Source organism: Pogonomyrmex barbatus, unplaced genomic scaffold (genome assembly GCF_055798465.1).
Source record: "Pogonomyrmex barbatus isolate J1 unplaced genomic scaffold, ASM5579846v1 scaffold3, whole genome shotgun sequence".
NCBI classification, from domain to species: Eukaryota; Metazoa; Arthropoda; class Insecta; order Hymenoptera; family Formicidae; genus Pogonomyrmex; species Pogonomyrmex barbatus.
In genome coordinates, this window is record NW_028297127.1 from 5,432,214 (window position 1) to 5,455,828 (window position 23,615).

Below are 23,615 nucleotides of genomic sequence, written 5' to 3' on the forward strand. Positions count from 1 at the left end.
CCGATATTAAAATGTAATATTTTTTATTTCGTAAGTATCACATTCAGACATGTTGCATATAATTTATAAAGAAAAATTTCAAGATATATTTTTAAACCATTTAGAGATATGATGTTATTGATATTTATCTCTTAAACTTATTATTTATTTAATCATAATTATGAATTGTTTCTGTAAATTGAAATTAATTTAATTTGTCATAAAATATTCATAAATTGTATGCGCATATTTTGAGAAACTCTGGTGTCGCTGATAGGAAAGGAAAAGAAAAGAACGTAACGGTATTAAATTGGATGATATACGATAATAATGCCATTATAATGATTAAAATAATTTTTGAATTAGAAAAAAATTGATATCTTTCACTGGCTGATAAATTAATACATATTTTATGACAGGTCATTTTATATAATTATTTCCTTATTTGGGCAAGGAATAAATAATAAATTGTTCAAAGATAAATGAATTGTTCAAAGATAATTGTTGTGATGATAAGTCGATTATATTATTTTTGAAGAAGAACATAATCAAATGATTATTAACGAATAAAACTCAAATTGTAAACGATATGTTGCGTGAATTGTTAATACACAATAAATTGTTCTAAAAATTTAAGATTAAATATATTTTAAATATTATCTTTTTCATTAGAAATATTGTACACAGTACAATTTAAATAAAACAAATATAAATTCTGTGAAGTATAGAAGCATTAGATTGAAGTATTAGATTAAATTTATATGCAAAAATGTTTAGATATTTTTAATAAACAATAAGTTTTTAATATAAATTTTTTTTTTAATTTTTGTACTAATATAATTTTATTTCACTTTAACAGAAAAACCGTTAGAAAAAAAAATTTTTCAAGCTATCAGGTTAAGCAATATTTTATTTAGAAATCAATCTATTATGATTTACATACGCAATACATCTTGATAAATAAAACATATAAAAGATTTATTTGTAGATAATATTAATATAAGCTGAATATAAAGTTTTGTTACTTATAAATTTATGTATATATAGTATATAAGTATATAGAGAAGTTATCTTTCTTTCTTTGCTTACATAATAATAATATAATATGTTTAGATTTATTTAATATGTCTAAATTACAAGATATTAATAGATATTTTATTCGCAAGAATGCATTGTGATCAAGAATTGTATTAAGATTAACATATATATGGTAATACTACCCACTATCTACAAATAAAAATAAATAATACACATTTTGTAAATAATTTTAATGAAAATAAATAATTAATTACTTACTCCTGTGAGAAGCGTCGCATCTATAGTAAGACCTTTTGCGGAAAATATATTTTTTCGATGCAATATTTGTAAGCAAAAGAGCTGCAACTGCAAAATCAGATTACAGCATAATTAAATGTAAGAACAAAAAAAAATAGAATTCAAAAATATAATCATATTTTGACAGATTATATGTTTAAAAAATTATACGATATATTTTTAAAAAAATATATATATGTTAAATTATGTTTTTATTACCTCATTCTTAATTTGTTCATCACTGGTGCTATTTATCACATCGTGAACAATGGTACTAATTTCTTGGGCCTGATTCTTGCCAGTCTCACAGAACCACACAAGTAGCGCCAGTTTTATAGCGTAATAGGACATAGTTGTTAAGAAACAATCAAGAAGGCGTCTGTCAAGACTAATGAACACTTTACCTTGCCATCGCACTACATATGAGTACAGTTCAAAAGTGGTTTCAACAAAGGTTATGGTTACAACAGCAAGAAGTTGTAAACTGAAAACCATATTCAACATCTGTACTGCATTGCTAACCATTAAATGCTGCTTCTTTATAATCTTAATTTCTATCAATAAAAATTGATTTCTTTGAATGTGATAGCTCAATCTGGGAACAGATGACTTTATATCGTTTATCATAAGCCTTTGCATATGCGACAATCTGTCATTAATTTTTTTAAAACAGGCTTTTAATATATAAACACAATTCATATACATAAAATTCATTTGAAGCGCCACTAAGGCAATGTATGTTCCAAATACTATAGCAAAGACATTTAAATAATTGGATTTATATTGGATTGATTGCTTTTTATAAAAGTACATCCATGTGTTCACAAATAAAAAGATGTTACCCAAGATATCTTTGAGGTGGACCAATTTAGACAACTTTTGAAATGAGTCTCGTGATAATTTCAAAGAAATCTTTAAAATAGTTTGTAATAAGCGCATTCTCGGGCCGGTCAAGATGTGCGTCATGATTAGTATGAAACCGCTAAATATAAAATAATTTATAGCTTCTAGACTGGTAATTATGTCTTCATAGTTGATGGCTTTAGAAATAATAATACTATAAAGAATTGCCAAGTCGAAAATACAGCAAACGCAAGTAACGACGGTGGACAGGATGTACTTCGGTTTTGAAATCTCGAAAGTCAAAGCGTTGATGTTGTACGGAAACATTCCGAGAATATGGCAGAAAGTGAAGCAGGGATACATCAAGGATTGAAAGTCTGTAGCATGAAGAATCCGCCATCTCTTTTGCATTTTATTTTTTGCTTATTTCTGAAATTTTAGTGACAAACTGAGCATGATCAATAAAATTTGAATAATTAATCATGTAAATAATTATATAAAAGTTATTTACCACGTTAGTAAGGTACTTTAACAGTAATATAGACGTAACTGCGAAAACTGTTTCTTTTCTATAAATACAGTTTTTCAGTTTGTCTTTCAATAACAATAAACCAGCACGAACTACTTCTCGATCTACACTTAACGAGTTTAACTTTAATACTGCGAGTAATTGCCGAGTTAGGTATACTACAAAGATTATATGTTAGTTGTGTGGTAACCATGACGCTTTTCGATTTCTAATGTATCCTAATGTATCCTAATGAGAAAAATATATAGAAACATTATGTTTTATTATAAACCTATTTATATTTATATTTATATTATCAAATTATATTTAATGTTAAATTATAAATATAAATATATTATTTTATAATACTTATATACTTATTACAACTTTATATCAAAACTTGCAGGCGTATATAAAATGGCGTATATAAAAGAAAATATTGATTGACATAATATTTAAATGGATTTTAAGAATTTAAAGATGGGTTAATAATGTTTATTTAATTTCCTATATATGTTTAACTATATATGTTTATTATGCATGCTATATGAGAACTTTCTATCTGAGAATATTATTTTTATTATATTATTTATTATTAAGATGTAATATTTTTAATTTTATGACTTATAAAAATTCCTATAAAAATTTTATAAATATATAGATACGCTTGCGTTAAATATAATTTTTAATTAAAAAATATTAATACATAGTTTTATTTTAATCAGAACAATGCTATATATTATATTTATATTTCATTTTGAATTTATTCTTAATTACAAATTGCGTGAATGTATTAAAATATAAAAACAGATTCTTTTAATTTTTATATAATATTGTTCATTAAAACTTTAAAATTACGTTACTTGTATTTTGAGATACACTATTATTGTAATGAATTATGTATGAAACGTAAAGATAATGAACATAATACTAATGAATTGAATCATAATGTAAGAGCAATGTGCTTTTATGTCGTTAAAATTAACCTAACTAATTATCTGGATTAGAACGAATTAATGTTTTTTGCTGATGAAATTTAATAGGCATGACATGCTCTTCATGGATAATAAATTAAAATAACTGTTTTACGGCTGTATTTTAGCGATAATGAAATATTGAAAGACATTAATATCATTATTGCAATAATGCACCAATCACATTATATCGCTCAAGAAAGATTTATTTTAATTATTATTGGTAAATAAAATTTAAATTGCAAATATATTTTTAATATGTGTGTTTTGATTATATATAAATGGTTTTTGCAAAAAAAATAAAATTTAGATTTTTATTTTAATTAAATTTAATTTAAATATAAGTAATTATATTATTTGATCATAAAATAGTATATAAAAGAAAAAAATATATGTATATTTAAATAAAAATAAATTTATATATAATTATTAGATAGATATATATATAAATATTCTTGTGTATCTTAAAGTCTAAATCTTAAAGTTTAAATATTTAAAATTATAAATTCCATTATAGATTTCCATCTCAATCTCTAAGTATAATGCATCATATTCATGATTATATTAATTTGCATTATATAAGAATTTATAAAGATGCAATTTTTTCACTTTAAAAATTAAACGTTATGTACTTATATCATATACTACTGTTTATTGAAATGTTTTGTCTATGATGATAATTATTATTTCTTATTTCGTTTTTCTCAATCAAAAAATAACAGATTTCATGAATTAAAAGAATTTATTGTTCCAAAATGTAAAATACACACTTATAATATTACAAATTATAACAAACAACATAGTTATAAAAAACTTGACAATTTGGTGATAATAATTATACTTTTATTTATATCTATTGTTAAATTATTGTGAATAACTATTTTAATTTGTGAATAATTATTTTAAAACGATATACAATATTACTTTAAATGAAATATAAAGTAGTAATGTAACATTTTCAGATTTATTCTTTTATCGGATTATATTATCAGAAATATACTTTACTTTCTACTAATATATCATTATTTACATTAATTTTTTTTAATGCTCTTAAAAAATTTTATGTCGCATTTTATGAAAAATATATCTGTTCTTAGAGATATATTGATATATATATTGAAATATAATGATTATATATTTTGTTTTGTAATTATGTTATTTATATATTTAGCTATCTGCTGATTTTTTATCACAAGAATGTGATATGATTAAAAATTGTATCAAGATTAACATGTACGTTGAGATATTATGCACCATCTAAAAGCAAAATAAAAAAATACATAGTATATATTCTATTGATTAAAGTAAACGAACAATTACTTACTGCTGCAAAAAGTGTGGCATCCACAGTCAAACCTTTCGCAGAAAATGTATTTTTACGATGCAGTATTTGTAGACAAAATAATTGTAACTGCAATTAAAAATCGTAAAATAGTTACACAATAGATTGAAGAAACAGATTTAAAAAAATAAATATAGTGTTTTAATAGATTTGATATTCAAAAGAATCATGTTAGCATACAATATATTTTCTGAAAAATATTTAAATTAAATTACATGTTCACTACCTCATTTCTGATACGTTTATCATTGGTTTTATTAAGGACATCGTGAATAATAGTGTTGATCTCTTGAGCCTGATTTTTGCTAGATTCACAAATCCATATAAGTAACACTAGTTTTATAACATAATGTAACATAGACGTAAAAAATGCGTCAATAAATTCTGTATCGAGACTAATAAATATACCATCTTCCCATTTTACTACATAGGAGTATAATTCAAAAGTGATTTCAGAGAAAGATATGATTATAGTGGCAAGAAGTTGTAGGCAGAAGATTACGTTCAGTGTTTGCACTGTGTCGCTGATCATCGAATGCTGCTTTTTTAGAATTTTGAGTTCTATCAGCAAAAATTGATTTCTCTCTGTTTGATTGAAAATCAAACTTGAAACAGATGGCTTCATATCGTTTACCATAAGTTTTTGTATTTGTAACAGTCTATCGTTGATTCTCTTGAAACAAGCCTTTAATATATAAACACAATTCATGTACAACATATTCATCTGAAACACCATCAGAGCGAGGTATATTGCGAACAATACGATGAGAATGTCCAAATAATTCGCTTGAACTATCTGTATTTTAGAAAAATATATGAACACTTGCACAATTAGAAAGATATTGCCCAAGATATCTTTGATATGGATTAATTTAGACAGATTCTGATACGTCTCTTGAGATAGTTTCGAAGAAATCTCCAGAATGGTTTGTAGCAAGCGCATTCGTGGACCGCTCAAGATGTACGTAACGATTATTATGAAACCACTGGACATAAAGTAAAACATAATCTTAAGAGTTCTGATTATATCTCCGTAATTGAATTTAGAACTTATAATATTGTAAAGGACGAATAAATCGAAAATGCAGCAAATGCAGGTAACGATGGTCGACAGGACGTAACGTGGTTTTGAAATCTCGAAAGTAGAAGCGCTGAATTTGTATGGAAATACGCTGAAAATACGGCAGAAGGTGAAACAGGGATACATTAACGATTCGAAGTTCGTGGCATGTAGTAGCTGCCATTTTTTCGACATTTTACTCTTGATGTATTTTTTCTTGTAAACTTCCAAATTAAACACAATTAACAAGAATCTTTGAGAAAATAACAATTTATATTATAATTCACAATCTAAGTATTATTAATTAATATACTGTTGCATTAATATAGATCTAGTCGTAAAAAGTTTCTATAATTTTTAACTCCGTCGCTTCGTAACGGATATAAACTGATTCTCTGAGAGTTTATAGACTCTTTTATCGACATTCGATGAGTTTAACTTTAAAACTGCGAACAAATGTTGCATTAAATAGAGAAACCTTCTGTTAGACGTGACGTAACCATGGTGTTCTTCGATCTGACTTTGATACTCTTGGGATAAATTGCATAAAGCAATTGATGTAACATATCACTCAACAAATTATGTGCAGACATAAAATAAGAAGCACGTAATAGATTGTACAATATTCAATATGTATCAGTATTTTAAAAACTAAATTAATAATGATTAATTTTGTATTGATGATTTCAGTTTTTAATTTTGCTTAACGTCAATAGCAGCTAAACAGTCTTAATAATCATATAATAAATATTGCCAAATAGAACTTCAGTTTTTATAAAAATAATTTTAAAAAAAAGTGTACTGAATATATTAAAAAATAGTTATAGAAAAAAATATATACATATATATACAAGATTTTAGAAACTTTTTTTACATGTACAAAAATTATAATTAAGGTAATAATTTATATTTAAATTTGACATATTCCAACAATAAATAAATTATTAATAACTATTTCGTGTTATATGAAAAATAAATATTAAATGATATTTTGTATCTTAATTATAAAGCATGGTTCGGATAATGTATTAATAAAATACATTTTCCATTGCTTTATTTAATCGTTAGTATTAAGCACAATTCTAAATATAAATATACTTTCGATGATATACAATAAAATGTATGATCTATTTTTTTTAAAGTTAATTTAAATTGTTTCATTTATTTCAAGTATTATTGTACATTTCAACTTTTCATAAAAAATAATGTGTGTTTTTAAATATAATTACAGTAAAAATAAATTGTATTTACAAAATATTAAATTAAATAAAATGTATGATATATCCTTGAAATAAAATTTGAAATAAAAGAGCAATTATGTTTATATTATGTGTTTATATTATGTCAAAAATATACAAATTGTAGATTACATTGATTTATCAATAATGTATATATAGAATTCGAACTATAAATAAATTATGTAATTATATAATTACATAATTATATAATTGCTATGAAAGAAAAATTGCATTAAAATTGCATTATATTAAATTATATATTTAAAATTGCATTATATATTTAATAATTATGAAAATATTTTTTAAGAATTATTATATAAATTATTTGCAAGTAAAATTTTAATCTTTGACCAGATGTTATAGGCGGACTAAGACTTGTACGACTTTGTACATTGATGTGTGTGTGTGTGCGTGTGCGTGTATATATTTTTTTTAATACATAAAGAATATTAGACGATTATAGTCTATTCACAATAATGAAATATAAAATCTAATTGAAACATAGAATCAAATGTTTTGATATTGAAGAACATATTTGTTTATTTAGTTAATTTGTTTGTTTTTTCTGATTAAATTATTCTCTTGCAGTATTGTTCATTGCCATCTTAGCTTGGCAAGAAATCCATATAGACATAAATTGGAATATGATGACTATATAGATAGTAATGTTACCTATTATCTAAAAAAAGAATTAAAAATGTAAACAATGCATTAATACTAATAACTAATTTATTAAGTTATATAATCAATTATTTACTTCTGCAAGAAGTTTCGCGTTTATAGTGAAACATTTCGCAGAAAATGTATTATTGCAATGCAATATTTGCAAAGAAAATAGTTGCAACTGCAAAAGAGAAATAATTAATAGATACTAAAATATGTAATTATAAACTAATAAATATTTAATATAAAAAAATCTTAATTTACGAAATATACGTAAATGTTTATAAAAAAAATATATAAATAAGAGTTAAATGTTTTTACCTCATTTTTTATTTCTTCATCAGTGACGTTATTAAAGACATCATGAACGAAAGTACTGATTTGCAAAGCTTGCGCTTTTCCTGTCTCACAGATCCATATTATCAATAATACTTTTATAATTATATATAAGATAGATAAGAAAAGTACCGTATGAAATAATATTTTAGTGTTTATGAAAGTCGAGAACATAAATCTCATTATGTAGTAATACAAATTGATAGTTAAAAAGGAGAAAGTCATGATCATCGTAGCAAAAAGCTGCAAACTGAAAATCGTATTTAGCATCTGTAATGTTTTACTAATAGTCAGATGTTGCCTCTTCAGAGCATTGAGCTTCATTATCAAGAATGGATTTTTCTGTTTGTGATAGACTAATCTAGAGACATTTGGCTGATCATACGCCATGAGTTCTTGCATATAAATCAAATTATTGCAGATTTCTTTAAAACAGGCCTTTAATATACAAACGCAGTTTATATATAACATATCCATTTGAAATATCACCAGATTGATGTACGCTTGAAGCCAAAAATATTCATTAAACCAGAAGATAGAAGTCATACACGTGAGTCCGATTAGATATATAAAACCAATGATATCCTTGGCGTGAATAAATTTAGATAGCTTCCGATAAGATTCCGGGGGCAATCTTGATGATATCTTCCATATGTTTTGAAGTAATCGTATTCGCGGATCGTTCAAAATGTACGTGACAATTATTATAAAATATCCAAAAATATTAAAACAGATTTCTTGAAGAGTAGCAGGTAAATGTATAAAATCGGTTTTTCCAGCAATGTAAATATGATACAGTAGTAGCAGTTCATAAATACTAAAAATGCAAGTGATAATAGTCGACACGATGTAATGCAGTTTTGAAGCCTCGAAAGTTAAATTGTTGATTTTGTACGGAAATATTGCGATAATACGGCAGAAAGCAAAGCACGGTTGCATTAAAGATTGAAAATCCTTAGCGTGGAATAGTTGCCATTTTTCTTTCTGTTGTTTACTTTTATATCGTGTTTGAAAATTTGATAACAAGTTGAACATGATTAGATATATCATGAGATGAGTAATAACTTATAGGCGGCAAAATATATAAATTTTTAATCCTGTTATTAATACATCTAGGCATTAATATAAATATAATTACGAGGTTACGTTTGCTTTATGTAAATTTGATTATTTTATTATGTTTCTTTCCACACCAAATGCCTAAAATGGTTTTCTCGTCGTAAATGTACACTCGATGAATTTACGTTTAAAACTGCGATTAAATACTTTCATACATCAAACGAAATTAAAAGGATATCTTATTAAGCGTAATGTAACATAACATTTTTCGATAAGTCACTTGTCACTCTTAGGATAAATTTCGCAAAACAAGGATATATAATTGCTGTAATATGACTCAACACATTATGTAAAAAAAAAGTGTATAACAGATCATATTTTTATACTGCAGAAGTATAAAATAGAAAGTACACTATAGATTATACATTGGCATAAATCAATAATTTAAGAAATTTATTAATAACGATTATTACAATTCTCAATTTAATATTTTTTTGCAGTTGTAAAATGCAGTAATTTTATGCCACAACTCTGATAATAACCATTTTTTACTTTTATTATAATAATTATATAATTATATTATTATATAATTTAAGCAAACATGTTTAAACATGTTTTATTAATAAAAGTTATTACTATTAAATTTATTTTATGGATAAAAGTTATTACTAATATTTATTTTATGATTTAAACTTCTTAAGAGAATAATAAATTACGAATAGTTTTTATAGCAATCTTTATTGTGATTTTTTTTAAATCAAATTTATTTAATACATAATATTGTATATAAAAATTTTAATAAACTATATCTTTTAGATTTTCTGATGAAATGGCCATTCAAGAAGGCATAATAAGTATTATATTAAAAATAGAATTATAATACATGAATCAATATTTAGATATGCTATTGGATATATAATATCGAATATGTGATAATTTTGCAAAAATCATAGTAGCTAAATAATTTTATTAATCTTATTTGACTATTATGCAAAGAAATGTTTAAACTTTTTTAAAATTATTTAATTATATAGCATTTTTATCAATTTTTTTTTATTAAAAAAATTATTACAGAAAAGCAAATAGTAAGAAAGCTTATAAAATTGTTATTATATGTTTAAGAATTTGTTTAATTTAATTCTCTATATCTGAATTGCATAATCTACAATAAATAACAATAATAAATAAATTTTAACAATAAATAGATTATTAACAGACATCTTATTAGATGTCTGTTAATCATCATATTAGAAGAATAAACGTTGAGTCATATTTTATATTTTAATCATAAGAGACGAATTGGCGAACAATTAAACTTAAAAATTATTATTTTATAATAATGCATTAATATAAAAAATATTCTTATACAATATTTTTATTTCATTGTAGGTAATATATGCAGTTTTAAATATAAAATATGTCTAATAAAATGTTTAAAGTTTTATTAAAATTTAAATTATTAAAACTGTCTTAAGTATTATTAAATATATATACTTTAACTTTTCATAAAGAATGATGTATTTATGTTTGTATAAATAAAGTAGAAATAAATTATTTGTAACGCATTGAATTAAATAAAGCAAAATGTGTAATATCTACTATCTAAGATAAAATTTAATTAAATTTAATTAAAGATTAAATTTATAATAAGATAAAAATTTATAAATTAATGTATCGATATTTATATTATATATGTATCGATATATATACTTTTTAATGAAAGAAAAATTTTAAAAAAATTGCATTATTTGCTTTATCTAATATGTAATAAATACATCTTTAAATAAAATGTTAAAGTTCTGTTCTTAATTTCTTAGATATTAACATGTATGTACATGAAATAGGACATTAATATGGCTCTATATTTACATACATTTACTTGAACTGAAATAAAAAACATCGATGGATTACATTAATAAAAAATAAAATTTAATATATAAAATAAAAGCCAAGTGATCTTATTCTCTAGAAAGGAATTTATTTATTTAGTTAAGTCTCTAACCTCCTAAATGCATCATATTCGTAATATCGTGTGCTATCTTCTCATTGCAAGAACTTAATACAAATAAAAATTGGAATAAAATTAATAAGTACGTCGCAATGCTACCTACTATCTAAAAAAACATTATAAATGTAAACAATATGTTAATAAGCATTAATTAAGGACTATAACTAGTCACTTACCTTTGCAAGAAGTTTCGCATCTATAGTAAAACCTTTGGCAGAAAATGTATTATTACAATGCAATATTTGCAAAGAAAATAGTTGCAACTACGAGAAAAAAATAATTAAACATAACACTAAAAAATATTATAAATTCAATAGATTTAATACAAAAAAATGGTCTCACTATATTATATAAGTATATAAGAATATAATTTTAATTATATAAGTATATAAATTATATAAGTACTCATATAATATATAAGTACAATATATAAATATACAAAGAAATATAAAATACAAAGAAATATAAAAGCTCGATTTTTATTGTATTACCTCATCTTTGATTTGTTTATCGGTGATGTTATTAAATACATCATGGATGGCAATGCTAATTTGTAAAGCTTCATTTTTGCTCGTTTCACAAGCCCACACTATCAATATTAATCTTATCAAATTATACATCATATATAACAGAAATATTACTTGAAATCTTATTTTAGTTAAAATATTCGTGGCGGATATTATACTCCACATCAGTACGTAATAATATAAATTGAAAGTTAATGTAGAAAATGATATGGTTATTGAAGCGAGAAGCTGCAAACTAAAAATCGTGTTTAAATTCTGTACTGTTTTGCTGATAGTCAGATGCTGCTTTTTCAGAGCATTAAGTTTCATTATTAGGAATGGATTTCTCTGCTTATGGTATATCAGCCTAGAGATATGTGGCTCATCATTTGCCATGAATTCTTGCATATGAATCAGATTATTATTGATTTCTTTAAAACAGGCCTTTAATACACAAACACAATTTATATACAACATATCTATCTGAAATATCACCATATTGACATACGTGTTAAAAAAGAAATTTCTTGTTTTCGCATTGCTATTATTTATCAATGCGATTCCGAATGCATAAATAAAACCGATGACATCTTTTATGTGGATTTGTTTAGATAACTTTTGATAGAATTTCGGAGGCAACCTTGAAGAAATCTTCCATATAGTTTGAAGTAATCGCATTTGTGAACCGCTTAAGATGCAGGTAACAATTATTATAAAACATCCAAATATGTTGCAAAAGTCACTTAAAATAAATCCAGGTACACTTATAATATTAATTTGCATACTGATCGTAATGTGAGAAAGATACAGGTCTATCAATCCGTAAATGCAACATATACAGGTAATAACAGTCAATAGAATATAGTGTGGCTTTGAAAGCTCAAAGATCGATGCATTAATCTTGTACGGAAATATTCCGATAATATAGCAGAAACGAAAACAGGGATACATCAAAGATTGATAATCTTTGGCATGGAATAGCTGCCATTTTTGTTTTTTTTGTTTGCCATTGAATTGTATTTGGACATTTGATGGCAAATTAGACATGACGTTATGTCATGAAAGAAAAGAACAGATTATAAACAAGAATTAATGAATTATTTAATTTATAATTAATATTTCTGGATATCAATATGCATGAAGAATATCTTTCGAAATATGATTTTTTCGTTACATTCGTTTTTGTACGACAAATAATATGGAAACTTCTTAATGTACACACTACGAATTTAGGCTTAAAACTGCTGTCTCGAGACATTACTAAATGAACGTTAGGCGTGACATAACCATGACGTTCTTCGATCAGTATTTGTCACCATTAGGAATTTTATAAAGCAATTATGTGTAACATATGACTCAACACATTACGTGTAGATATAAGAGGGAACACAAACTATACGATATGTGCATGATGTGCGCTAAAAATTCTATTAATAACAATTATTATAATTCTAAACTTAACATTCTCTTTGCAGCCACAGAGTGTAATAACATTTTATTATAACTTTGAGATTTAACATTTTTAATCATATATATATTTATTTCAAATACCATAAAATTGATGTGCGCTTTGATCAAAAAAATTTATTTTTTAAAAATCTAAATATAAACATTAATTCATCTACATAAATGAATCTAATGATGTCCTTTTGCGTTAGATCAAATATAGAGATTTTTATTATTTTATAATAATTAATAAGATACTAATAAAAATTAAAGGAAAAGCAAGAGATTGAGTATACACTTTATATAAATATATACATACATGCATGTAATACAAAGATTTCTTATATCTTTTTATATATATTTGAAATATTTCTGTAAACATTAATTATTGATATAAACAAACTATTAATACTATTAAAAAATATTTTTATTTGATTATGTTCATTTTTAGATTGTAGCATTGTCTATCATGTTTTCATTCATTTGCAAGACACGCTATAGAATTGGAATAAAATTAATAGATATGTAGTAATGCTACCTATTATCTGAAAGCAAATTTATAATAGATAACACATTTAATGAAACATTTTAATAATTAAAGCATATAACTAATTACTTACTTTTACCAGAAGCTTTGCGTCTATAATAAAACCTTTTGCAGAAAATGTATTATTGCAATGCGATATTTGCAAAGAAAATAGTTGTAACTGCAAAAGAGAACTAATTAAACATAGTTCTAAAAGATTATAAATTCAATAGACTTAATATAAACAGCCTTATTCCGGAAAAGCATATTTTTAAAAAATATAAAAGTTCATTCTTTTATCATACTACCTCATTTTTAATTTGCTCATCACTTGTACTGTTAAATGCATCGTGAATAGAAGTGCCGATTTTCATAGCTTCATTTTTGCCTGTTTCGCAAGCCCATGCTATCAATACTACTTTTATAAAGACGTATACCATATGTGAGAGAATCAATATGTAAGTAAATCTTGTAGTATATTGGATAGACATATTGGATGTCCATATTAATATCAAATAATACGAACAGAAAGTTAATGTAGTGAAGGTTAAGACAATCGTAGCAAGAATTTGTAAACTGAAGATTGTATTTAGATCTTGTACTGTATTACTGATTATCAGATGCTGCTTTTTCAGAGTATTTAACTCTATTATTAGGAATGGATTCCTCTGCTTATGATATATCAGCCTAGAGATATGTGGCTCATCATTTGCCATGAGTTCTTGCATATGAATTAAATTATTGCTGATTTCTTTAAAACAAGCCTTTAATACACAAACACAATTTATATACAACATATCCATCTGAGATATCACTAGATTAAGGTGTGTTAGAAATAAGGGATTTATTGATATTGAGAATCCCATAATAAACATCAGTCCAGCTATATAAAAAAAATTAATGATATCCTTTATATAAATCAGCTTAGATAGCTTTCGATAGAATTCTGGAGGCAATCTTGAAGAAATTTTCCATATGGTTTGAAGTAATCGCATTCGTGGGCCGCTTAGAATGAATGTAACAATCATTATGAAACATCCAAACATAATTAAGCAGCTCTTTGAAAGAAGTGAAGGTAAAAACAACATATTGACTTTTACAGGACGATAGGAATTACATAGTAATATTAGCCCGTAAATACAGAAGATACAGGTAATGAAACCTGATAAGACAAAGCGTGGTTTAGAAACTTCAAAGATCAAAGCGTTAATCTTATATGGAAATACTCCAATAATACGGCAGAAAACAAAACAGAGATACATCAAGGATTGAAAATCCTTGGCATGCAACAGTCGCCATTTTTCTTCTTGTTGATCGTTTTTTATTTGTCTTTGTAGATTTGTCAAATTGAACATTATTAGTGATATTTCACAAAAAAAATAAATTGTATTATAAAAAACAATCTATAAACTTTTAGTCTTATTATTGATACATTTTTGCTTTAATGTGAGAATAATTACGATAGCTTTGTTGCCTTGCAAAAATATAACTTCTTGCTATTTCATTCCATGATAGATACGTAATATAATAAGATCTTCTGATCGTCAATGTATAGTTAGCGAATTCAAGTTTGAAACTGCGAATAATTTCTATTTCTAAATGAAACTAAGAGGGTATTATCATAAGTGATATGACATTTTAACAATTGTTATCTCTTTCTACATGAAAGACAAATACATGATTGTATACGTTTTATCAAATCATGTGTGCATATTTAAAACCGCAGCATTTTACCCCGTATCTATATAGACATATTCTAGTTTTCAAGAATGTATTCATAATGATTATCTTTTTCTTAATGGTCTTCTGTTTCCAAAGTCCACGTTTACATTACGTCAATAAGATGTTTTACATTTTTATATTTTTAATAGTAATAATTGGAATACAATAAAGAAACATGAATGAGACTAAGAGATTATTTCTGATTTAAATTTAATATAAATGATCTAATATTTTTTATTATTTGTATACATGTATTAATATCTAATATACAAATGTAGTTTATAAATGTAGTTTATAATTGTTATATAAAAAGATAAAAATTCTGTAAAATTATAGTTGACGAAAAAAAAAGAGAATACACTTTTATTATTTAATAATAAAGATAATGAAAATTGCAATTGATATTGCAATTGCATTTGTATACTATATGAGCAATGGTTAAAGGGAAATATGGTTTTACATATCAACAATATGTTAAGATTTTGTATTAATATTGCCATGATATAATGTATATGAAATGAAAATTTCTATTAAATTATTTGTTATTTCAACTTTTTCGTATATATGTGATCCAAGACAATCACGAGTGCAAGTAATGTTTGGTGCCATAATGCAAAGATTAGGAGAAAATCTTTTATCTTTTTAATATTGAATCTGATATTAAAAATATTAAAGGAATTAAAAGAACTTATATAACAATACCAATACACTTATAAAATGACTGGTGTAATTTAACGAACAATATAAATAGAATATAATCAATCATATATATAAATATCAAATTAAACTATATGAAATTGATATCAGCTTGATTGTTAATGATTTTAGTTTTAATGCGAGAAGAATTAAAAGGTAGATTATAGAATATATTCAATGAATATAACTTTTTTAAAAACATTATTTAGAAATATATTTAATACTTGTACAGTAAAGTATAATCACGTTAAAATTATATTTATATTTTTACATGATATGTATATAGATACACACACACACACACACACACACACACACACACACACACACACACACACAATGATATAGACGTATATATATGTATATACCTGACACATATAAGGATTTGTTATAGTTTTTGTCTACATGTAAGTGTAATTTTTATAAAAGTACAAAAGTATAATAATAATATTGTAATAAAAATGAAATAAAAGAAATCTTTAATATTCAAGCTATAATATCTATAATATTCAAAGCTATTTTAATTAATATATCGATTTTAATGAAATTGTAATATTGTCTCTCTTTTACAAGAATTCGTCGTATTTAAAAATTGTATTAAAATTAACAAGTATACCGTAACATTACTTTTTAAAAACAAAATTAAAATATTAAAAAACCAAATTCAATTAATTAAATTCAATGAAATGAATAATCACTACAGCAAAAAGTGATATGTTTATAAATCTTGGTGGAAAATATATAATAACAATATTATATTTACAAGGAAAATAACTTTTATTGTAATATCCCATTGCAAAATGATTAAATATAGGATTGAGGAATATAAATTCAATAATTTTAATGTGTGAATTGTGTAAGCACATGACACATTTATAGAAAAATATAAATTATAGAAAATTTTTTATTAACGTCTTTGATTTGCTTATTGTTGTTACAATTAAGCATATTATGAATGTGCCGATTTTTATAGCATGATTTTTGCTAATCTCGCAAGCCAACACTATTAACACTGTATTTTTAAGAAAGAAAGAATACCATAATACTTATGATAAAATATTTGAAATAAAACTGTTTTTCTAATATCGACACTCTCATTGTAGTATTATGTAATAATATAAATTAAAAATAATCTTGATCAAAAATCAGATTTACGGTTACGGGAAATTGTAAATTGAAAGCTATCATCTCATTTTCAACATCTGAATTATATTGCTGATCATTAGATACGGTTGCAGGGTTTTGAACTCTATCAACAATAATAAATTTTTCTCGTTATAGGTCAACTTAGTGACATGAGCCGCATCATTAATCACGAACTTTTTCAGACTTATCAACTGGCCATTTATTCTCTTGAAATACATTTTTAATATATAATTAACGTATATCATATCTGTTTGAAGTAAGTAAATTGATGTATCAGTACATTGATGTATCAGTACACTCAATTTCCAATAATTAATGAGGCATAAACATTTATAAATAAAAGAACATCCCATTATATACTTTCCTATATACACATTTTTATATACTTTTTTTACTTTTTCTATAGTTTCTTTTCTTTTTTATTTTCTTTTTCTTTTTTATACTTCTTCATTTTATACTTCTTCTTCATTTTCTTTTCTTTTTCTATATATTTAAATATCTCCATATAAATATACAGATACACATACAATATTAATTAAATTTTATTTACAATAATGAAAAAATATTTAAAAAATTTTTATTTGTCTATATTCCTTCTTAATTAGATTATACAATGTCAGTTAATTTGCAAGATATGTTAAAGAATTGGAACAAGATCAATAGATATGTGATAATGCTACCGATTATCTGAAAACAAAATTAAAAAAATAAGCAGCACATTTGTAGCAAAACATTTTATTAATTAAAATACATAATCCCTAAATATAAATTACTTAAGTATAAATTACTTACTCCTGCGAGAAACTTTGCATCTATAGAAAAACCTTTCGCAGAAAACGTATTATTGCAGTGCGATATTTGCAAAGAAAATAGTTGCAACTGTAAAAGAGAAATATAATAATTAATACTAAACTAATACTAAAATGATACTAAAAGCTATAAATTCAATAGATTTGATACAAGAAAAGTGGTCTTGTTCCATTAAACATATAAATACATTTTTAGAAAATATATCAATTTAATTTTTTATCATATTACCTCATCTTTGATTTGCTCATCAGTTATCCTATTGAGCGCGTCATGAATAGAAATGCTGATTTTCAAGGCTTCAGTTTTGCCTGTTTCGCAGGCCCATACTATCAGTATTAATTTTATAAAGATATATATCGCGTGTAAAAAAAGTAAAATAGATATTTTAACCAAAATAGATATTTTAAAATGTATAGTTAAAAAATCTTTCCATCGCCAAATCATTATGATGTAATATAGAGAGGAAGTCAATGTAATAAAAGTTATGATCATTGTAGCAAGAAAATACAAACTGAAGGTTGTATTTAGATTCTGTACTGTATCGCTGATTGTTAGATGCTGCTTTTTCAGAGCATTGAGTTCCATTATCAGGAATTGATTCTTCTGTTTGTGATAAATCACTTTAGAAATATGTGGTTTATCGTTTGCCATGAATTCTTGTATATGAATCAAGTTATTGTTGACTCCTTTAAAACAAGCCTTTAATACACAAACACAATTTACATACAGCATATCTATCTGAGATATTACTAGATTAATGTACATTTTATGCAAAGAAATTATTAAATAACTAATTGGACTCGAAAAAATAATTATCGATATAAGTCCGGCTATATACAGAAATCCAATGATGTCCTTTATGTGGATCAATCTAGATAGTTGTTGATAGAATTCTGGAGGCAATTTTGAAGAAATCTTCTGTATGCTCTGAACTAATCGCATTTGCGGGCCACTTAAGCTTATTGTGATAATCATAATGAAACATCCGAACAGAAGTAAGCAATCATTTTCAAGAATTGTAGGTAAATACCAGATATTGGCATTTATAATGACGCCAGTCGTATAATCATTATATAGTCGTATTCCTCCGGAAATAAAGAAGATCCAGGTAATGAAACCCAATAGCACATAGCGCGATTTTAAAACTTCAAAGTTGGAAGCATTAATCTTGTACGGAAATATTCCTATAATACGGCAGAATGTAAAGCAGGGATACATCAAAGAGTGGAAGTCCTTGGCGTGTAGCAGTCGCCATTTTTCTTTTTGCTGTTTGTTTTTTTCTTGTGTTTGTAAATTTGATGACAAATTGAACATGACTAACAATATTTTACGGAAGAAATCGTTATATTATATTTACAATATTTTATGAATTTTTAATTTTGTAATTAGTCCATATTTGCATTGATAAGATTGTGATAGTTTCTCTTGTCTTGGAAAATGTAGTCTTTTTGTTATTTTTTTCTTCACTCTTATCTTGGAAAATGCATAAAGTGATATATAATGTTCTTGTCGTCAATGTATATTCGACGAATTCAAGTTTGAAACTGCGAATAATTGTTATTTCTAAATGAGACTAAAAGGATACTTTGTTATGCGTAATGTAACTATGACATTTTTCGATGAATAATATTGTCATTTCTTTCTACATAAAGGACTAATATGTCGATACATCCTATCAAATTATACATATGAAACTGCAGAATTTTATACAATATCCATGTGGATAAACACTGGCGCTTTTAAGAATATTTATAATCATTATCTATTTCTTAATAATCATATCTCCAATGTCTCCAAGCTCATCTTTACATTCTGCATGCAAAATATTTACTGTTTTTATCATATATTTGATCTAATAACAGTAATAGTACTAATATTGTAACAAATGAGACTAAAAGATTATTTTTAATCTAGATATAATATGAATGATTTAATTCATATTATATTTATTCTTGACCATTTTATGTATGTTGATTGTTACATGTATGGTTTATAACATATAATACAAATGTAATTTATAAATTTAATTGTTTCATAAAAAATTAAAAATTCTGTGAGATTATACTTGGCAAAAAGAACAAATGTGTCCTTATAATCTTGTAATAAAGAAAATCCCTGAAATTGCAACTGGTAATCGCAATTACATTCAGGTATTACACGAACATAAATATGATAGATCTTAGATACGCACACATGCACATACACATAATAATACATATACACATACAAACATACATATATGTACATGCATGATACAACTTTGTTATAGTTTTTTATCATCATATATCATTACATATAAATTCAAATCAATATATCACTATGTAAATACAAAACATTTTGTGATTATATTTTAATAACAATGATGAATGAAATATTTATAATAATTGCAAATATTTTTATTTATGTATCTGTTTTATTTAACTGTAACATTGCTTGCCGTATTCTTATTGCAAGAATTCGTCATGCGTAAAAATTGCATTAAAATTAACACATACGTCGTGACATTATGCACTACCTAAAAACAAAATTAAAAATTAAAAATATTAATAAATCTACATCTAATTAATACATTTAAATGATTAATCACTCACTGCAGTAAAACATGACGCATCCACAGCAAATACCTTTGCAGAAAATGTGTTATCGCGATGCATTATTTGCAAGGAAAATTGCTTCAACTGTAACGTCCAATCGCAAAATGTTTACAGAATAGGGGAATATAAATCCAATAATCTTTTTGTTTATATGTAAATTGCATAAGCAATTAAATAAAATTTAAAAAATATAAATTATGTTTAATGTTTTATTACCTCGTTTTTTATTTGCTGATCGCTGGTGCAATTAATAACGTCATGGACAGTAGTGCTGATTTCTGAAGCTTCATTTTTGCCGTTTTCGCAAGTCCAGACTATCAATATCGTTTTTCCAAGAAAGAACAACGTGTAGAGGATAAAGTTTTCGTAAAAAAACTCTTTTCCCAAATTAACTTGTAACATATCTTTTTGTTGCATTGCAAAACACCAGTATAAACAAAAAGTGATTTCTCCAAAATTTATAATTATAGTTGCGACAAGTTGTGGACTAAAAATTGTATTTAACATCTGTACTGTATCACTGACCATTAAATGCTGTTTTTGCAAGATATTGAGCTTCTTTAGCAGGATCGAACTTTTTTGTTTGTGGTTGATCAATCCAAAGGGTTTGGCTGCATCATTAATCATTAGCTTTTGCAAAGTTAACAAATTGTCATTTATTCTTTTGAAATCAGTTTTTAATATATAAACACAATTAACATACATCATATCCATTTGAAATACTAACAAATCGATGTGTATCATGCAAAGCATAAGAAAGATATCGTAATCCTTTTTGGCATATAATACTATGCTGGTTACAATTACACAAAAGAAACCAAAAATATCTTTAGCATGGATCAGCCAGGATAGCTTGTGATACGATTCCTTAGGTAATCTTGATGAAATCTTCGTTATAGTCTGAAGTAAACGCATTCGTGGACCATTCAAAATGAATGTGACCACTGTTATGAAAGTAGTGAGCCCGTAATAGAAACTACGTTCGAGAATTTTGGGCACGTCTATTATGTTCAATTTACTAGAGATGTTCCACTCATATATCATTATCAATACGCGAATGCAACAAACATACACAATGATGGTCGATACAATGAATAACGGTTTGGATAATTTTAAAGTTGTATCACTGATTCTGTACGGAAATATTCCCAGAATGCGACAGAATGTGAAGCAGGGATACATCAAAGAATAAAAATCCGTAGCGTGAAACAGTCGCCAATTTTTCGGTATATTGCTTACCGCTTGTTTTTGGATTTTCATTAAAAAATTAAACATGACGAAATATTATAAAGAATTCCAATCGTCAGAAATCGTAAACTTATACGGCCTAAAAAGTTTTACAATCTAAATATATTTTAGCAGTAATGCATGTAGTTCTCTAAATCGTAATTCTTAAATACGTCTTTTAAGTATGAATAATATAATCTTCACTATTGACTTATACCTGACAAGTTTAAGTTTAAAACTACGAACAGTTGTTATATCGAACTGCAAATACAAGTCAAGATTATTTATTTTGTTGTCTGTTAAGTAACCATGACGCTCTTCGATTGTCGTATATCTCTCTTGGGATGCAATGTTATACGTTCTAATGATATAGAATTATTGTAGTACTAATAATATATCAACTCTTGCATGCATGCAAAAGAAAATATCAATTGTATAATATCTATATCAGTAGTTAAAGAATCCATTTATCTAGTAGTTTCTTAACAATTAATTTTTTCCGTCGTATTCCATATATATTTTATATAGGATGCAAAAAATGTACCAGAATATTTGATTATTTCGAAAATAACACATGCGTGCTCTCGTGTGTATGTAATGCGTAATATTTATAAATCTGTAAATCTATAAATGTATAAATCTATTTTGTTACACAAAATAATAAAAATTTTGTGACATTGTAATTAGCAAATAAAAAAATCGTGTTTTTATAATTTTATATTGAAGAAAATTTCTGGAATTAGCAATTGGCATGACAATTACACTCATGTATTACACAAGTATAAATATAAAATCAACAACATATTAATCATTGAGTTTCTACTTTAATATCTGTAATGAAATGAAAATTACTATTATATTTTTTTATTATTTCTTATAATTTTTTATTATTTCTTATAATATTTGTGATACCGAGACAATCACTGTTGTGGAAGTAGTTTTGGAATCGTAACGCAAAAATTAGAAGAGAATTTTTTATTTATTTACGAATTTAATATTAAAAGATGTTAAAGGAAATCGGATAACGGGAACAGTTAGTCAATATAATTAAAAAATAACTATTGAAATATAATCAATACAAACAGAAAATAGATAATATTTTTAAGCGATTATTTTCACCTTTTAATAATGGGAGTATCGGTACATTCATTGTATCTTTCATTTTCCTTTTCATGGCCCTATTGAAAACGTAACAGTTGCTAGTATGTCTGAAACAAAATACAAGACATTATTTGAGACGATTTATTTTTTTACATACACATAGAAGAATCTCTGTACAAACATTTACTAATTATATTTTAGTAACAAATATTAGTAATATTCGAAAATATTTACATTTAAGTACCTGTTTTAATTAAAATTTGTAACTTTGTTTGTCGCATTTCAGTTGCAAGAATTCATCATGTTTAAAAATTGTATTAAAATTAACAAGTATGTCGTGACATTACTCACTATCTAAAAATAAAAACAAAATATTTAAAAAATTATATTTAATACAGTTAAATAATTAATTACTCACTGCAGCAAAAAATGATGCATTCACAGTAAAAACATTTTGTGGAAAATGTATTATCGCAATGCAATATTTGTAAGGAAAATAACTTCAACTGTAATATTC

The 23,615-nt window shown here is 24.9% G+C and overlaps 6 protein-coding genes across 9 annotated transcripts in view; 1 reads left to right on the top strand and 5 right to left on the bottom strand.

The window, feature by feature from the left end:
- Positions 1–23,615, top strand: part of LOC105423285 (agrin) — a 433,811-nt gene that overhangs the window by 219,643 nt on the left and 190,553 nt on the right. The window lies entirely within an intron of this gene.
- LOC105423278 (uncharacterized) lies at positions 791–3,993 on the bottom strand. Its single transcript, XM_089079636.1, has 4 exons — positions 2,648–3,993; positions 1,513–2,565; positions 1,276–1,362; positions 791–1,206 (listed from the first exon to the last, which is right to left on the bottom strand). Exons 2-4 carry the CDS (start codon positions 2,545–2,547, stop codon positions 1,135–1,137), a joined length of 1,194 nt encoding a protein of 397 aa, XP_088935762.1. The 5' UTR covers positions 2,548–2,565; positions 2,648–3,993; the 3' UTR covers positions 791–1,134.
- Positions 4,043–6,810, bottom strand: LOC148935949 (uncharacterized). Its single transcript, XM_089079637.1, has 2 exons — positions 4,943–6,810; positions 4,043–4,875 (listed from the first exon to the last, which is right to left on the bottom strand). The coding sequence occupies exon 1, from the start codon at positions 6,213–6,215 to the stop codon at positions 5,172–5,174; it is 1,044 nt and encodes a 347-aa protein (XP_088935763.1). The 5' UTR covers positions 6,216–6,810; the 3' UTR covers positions 4,043–4,875; positions 4,943–5,171.
- Positions 10,978–12,877, bottom strand: LOC148935950 (uncharacterized). The gene is made up of 3 exons (XM_089079340.1): positions 11,816–12,877; positions 11,501–11,587; positions 10,978–11,430 (listed from the first exon to the last, which is right to left on the bottom strand). Exons 1-3 carry the CDS (start codon positions 12,875–12,877, stop codon positions 11,314–11,316), a joined length of 1,266 nt encoding a protein of 421 aa, XP_088935466.1. The 3' UTR covers positions 10,978–11,313.
- LOC148935951 (uncharacterized) lies at positions 13,885–16,641 on the bottom strand. The gene is made up of 2 exons (XM_089079341.1): positions 14,111–16,641; positions 13,885–13,983 (listed from the first exon to the last, which is right to left on the bottom strand). The coding sequence occupies exons 1-2, from the start codon at positions 15,155–15,157 to the stop codon at positions 13,885–13,887; spliced, it is 1,146 nt and encodes a 381-aa protein (XP_088935467.1). The 5' UTR covers positions 15,158–16,641.
- Positions 16,681–23,503, bottom strand: LOC148935952 (uncharacterized). The gene is made up of 2 exons (XM_089079338.1): positions 18,405–23,503; positions 16,681–18,245 (listed from the first exon to the last, which is right to left on the bottom strand). Exons 1-2 carry the CDS (start codon positions 19,488–19,490, stop codon positions 18,105–18,107), a joined length of 1,227 nt encoding a protein of 408 aa, XP_088935464.1. The 5' UTR covers positions 19,491–23,503; the 3' UTR covers positions 16,681–18,104.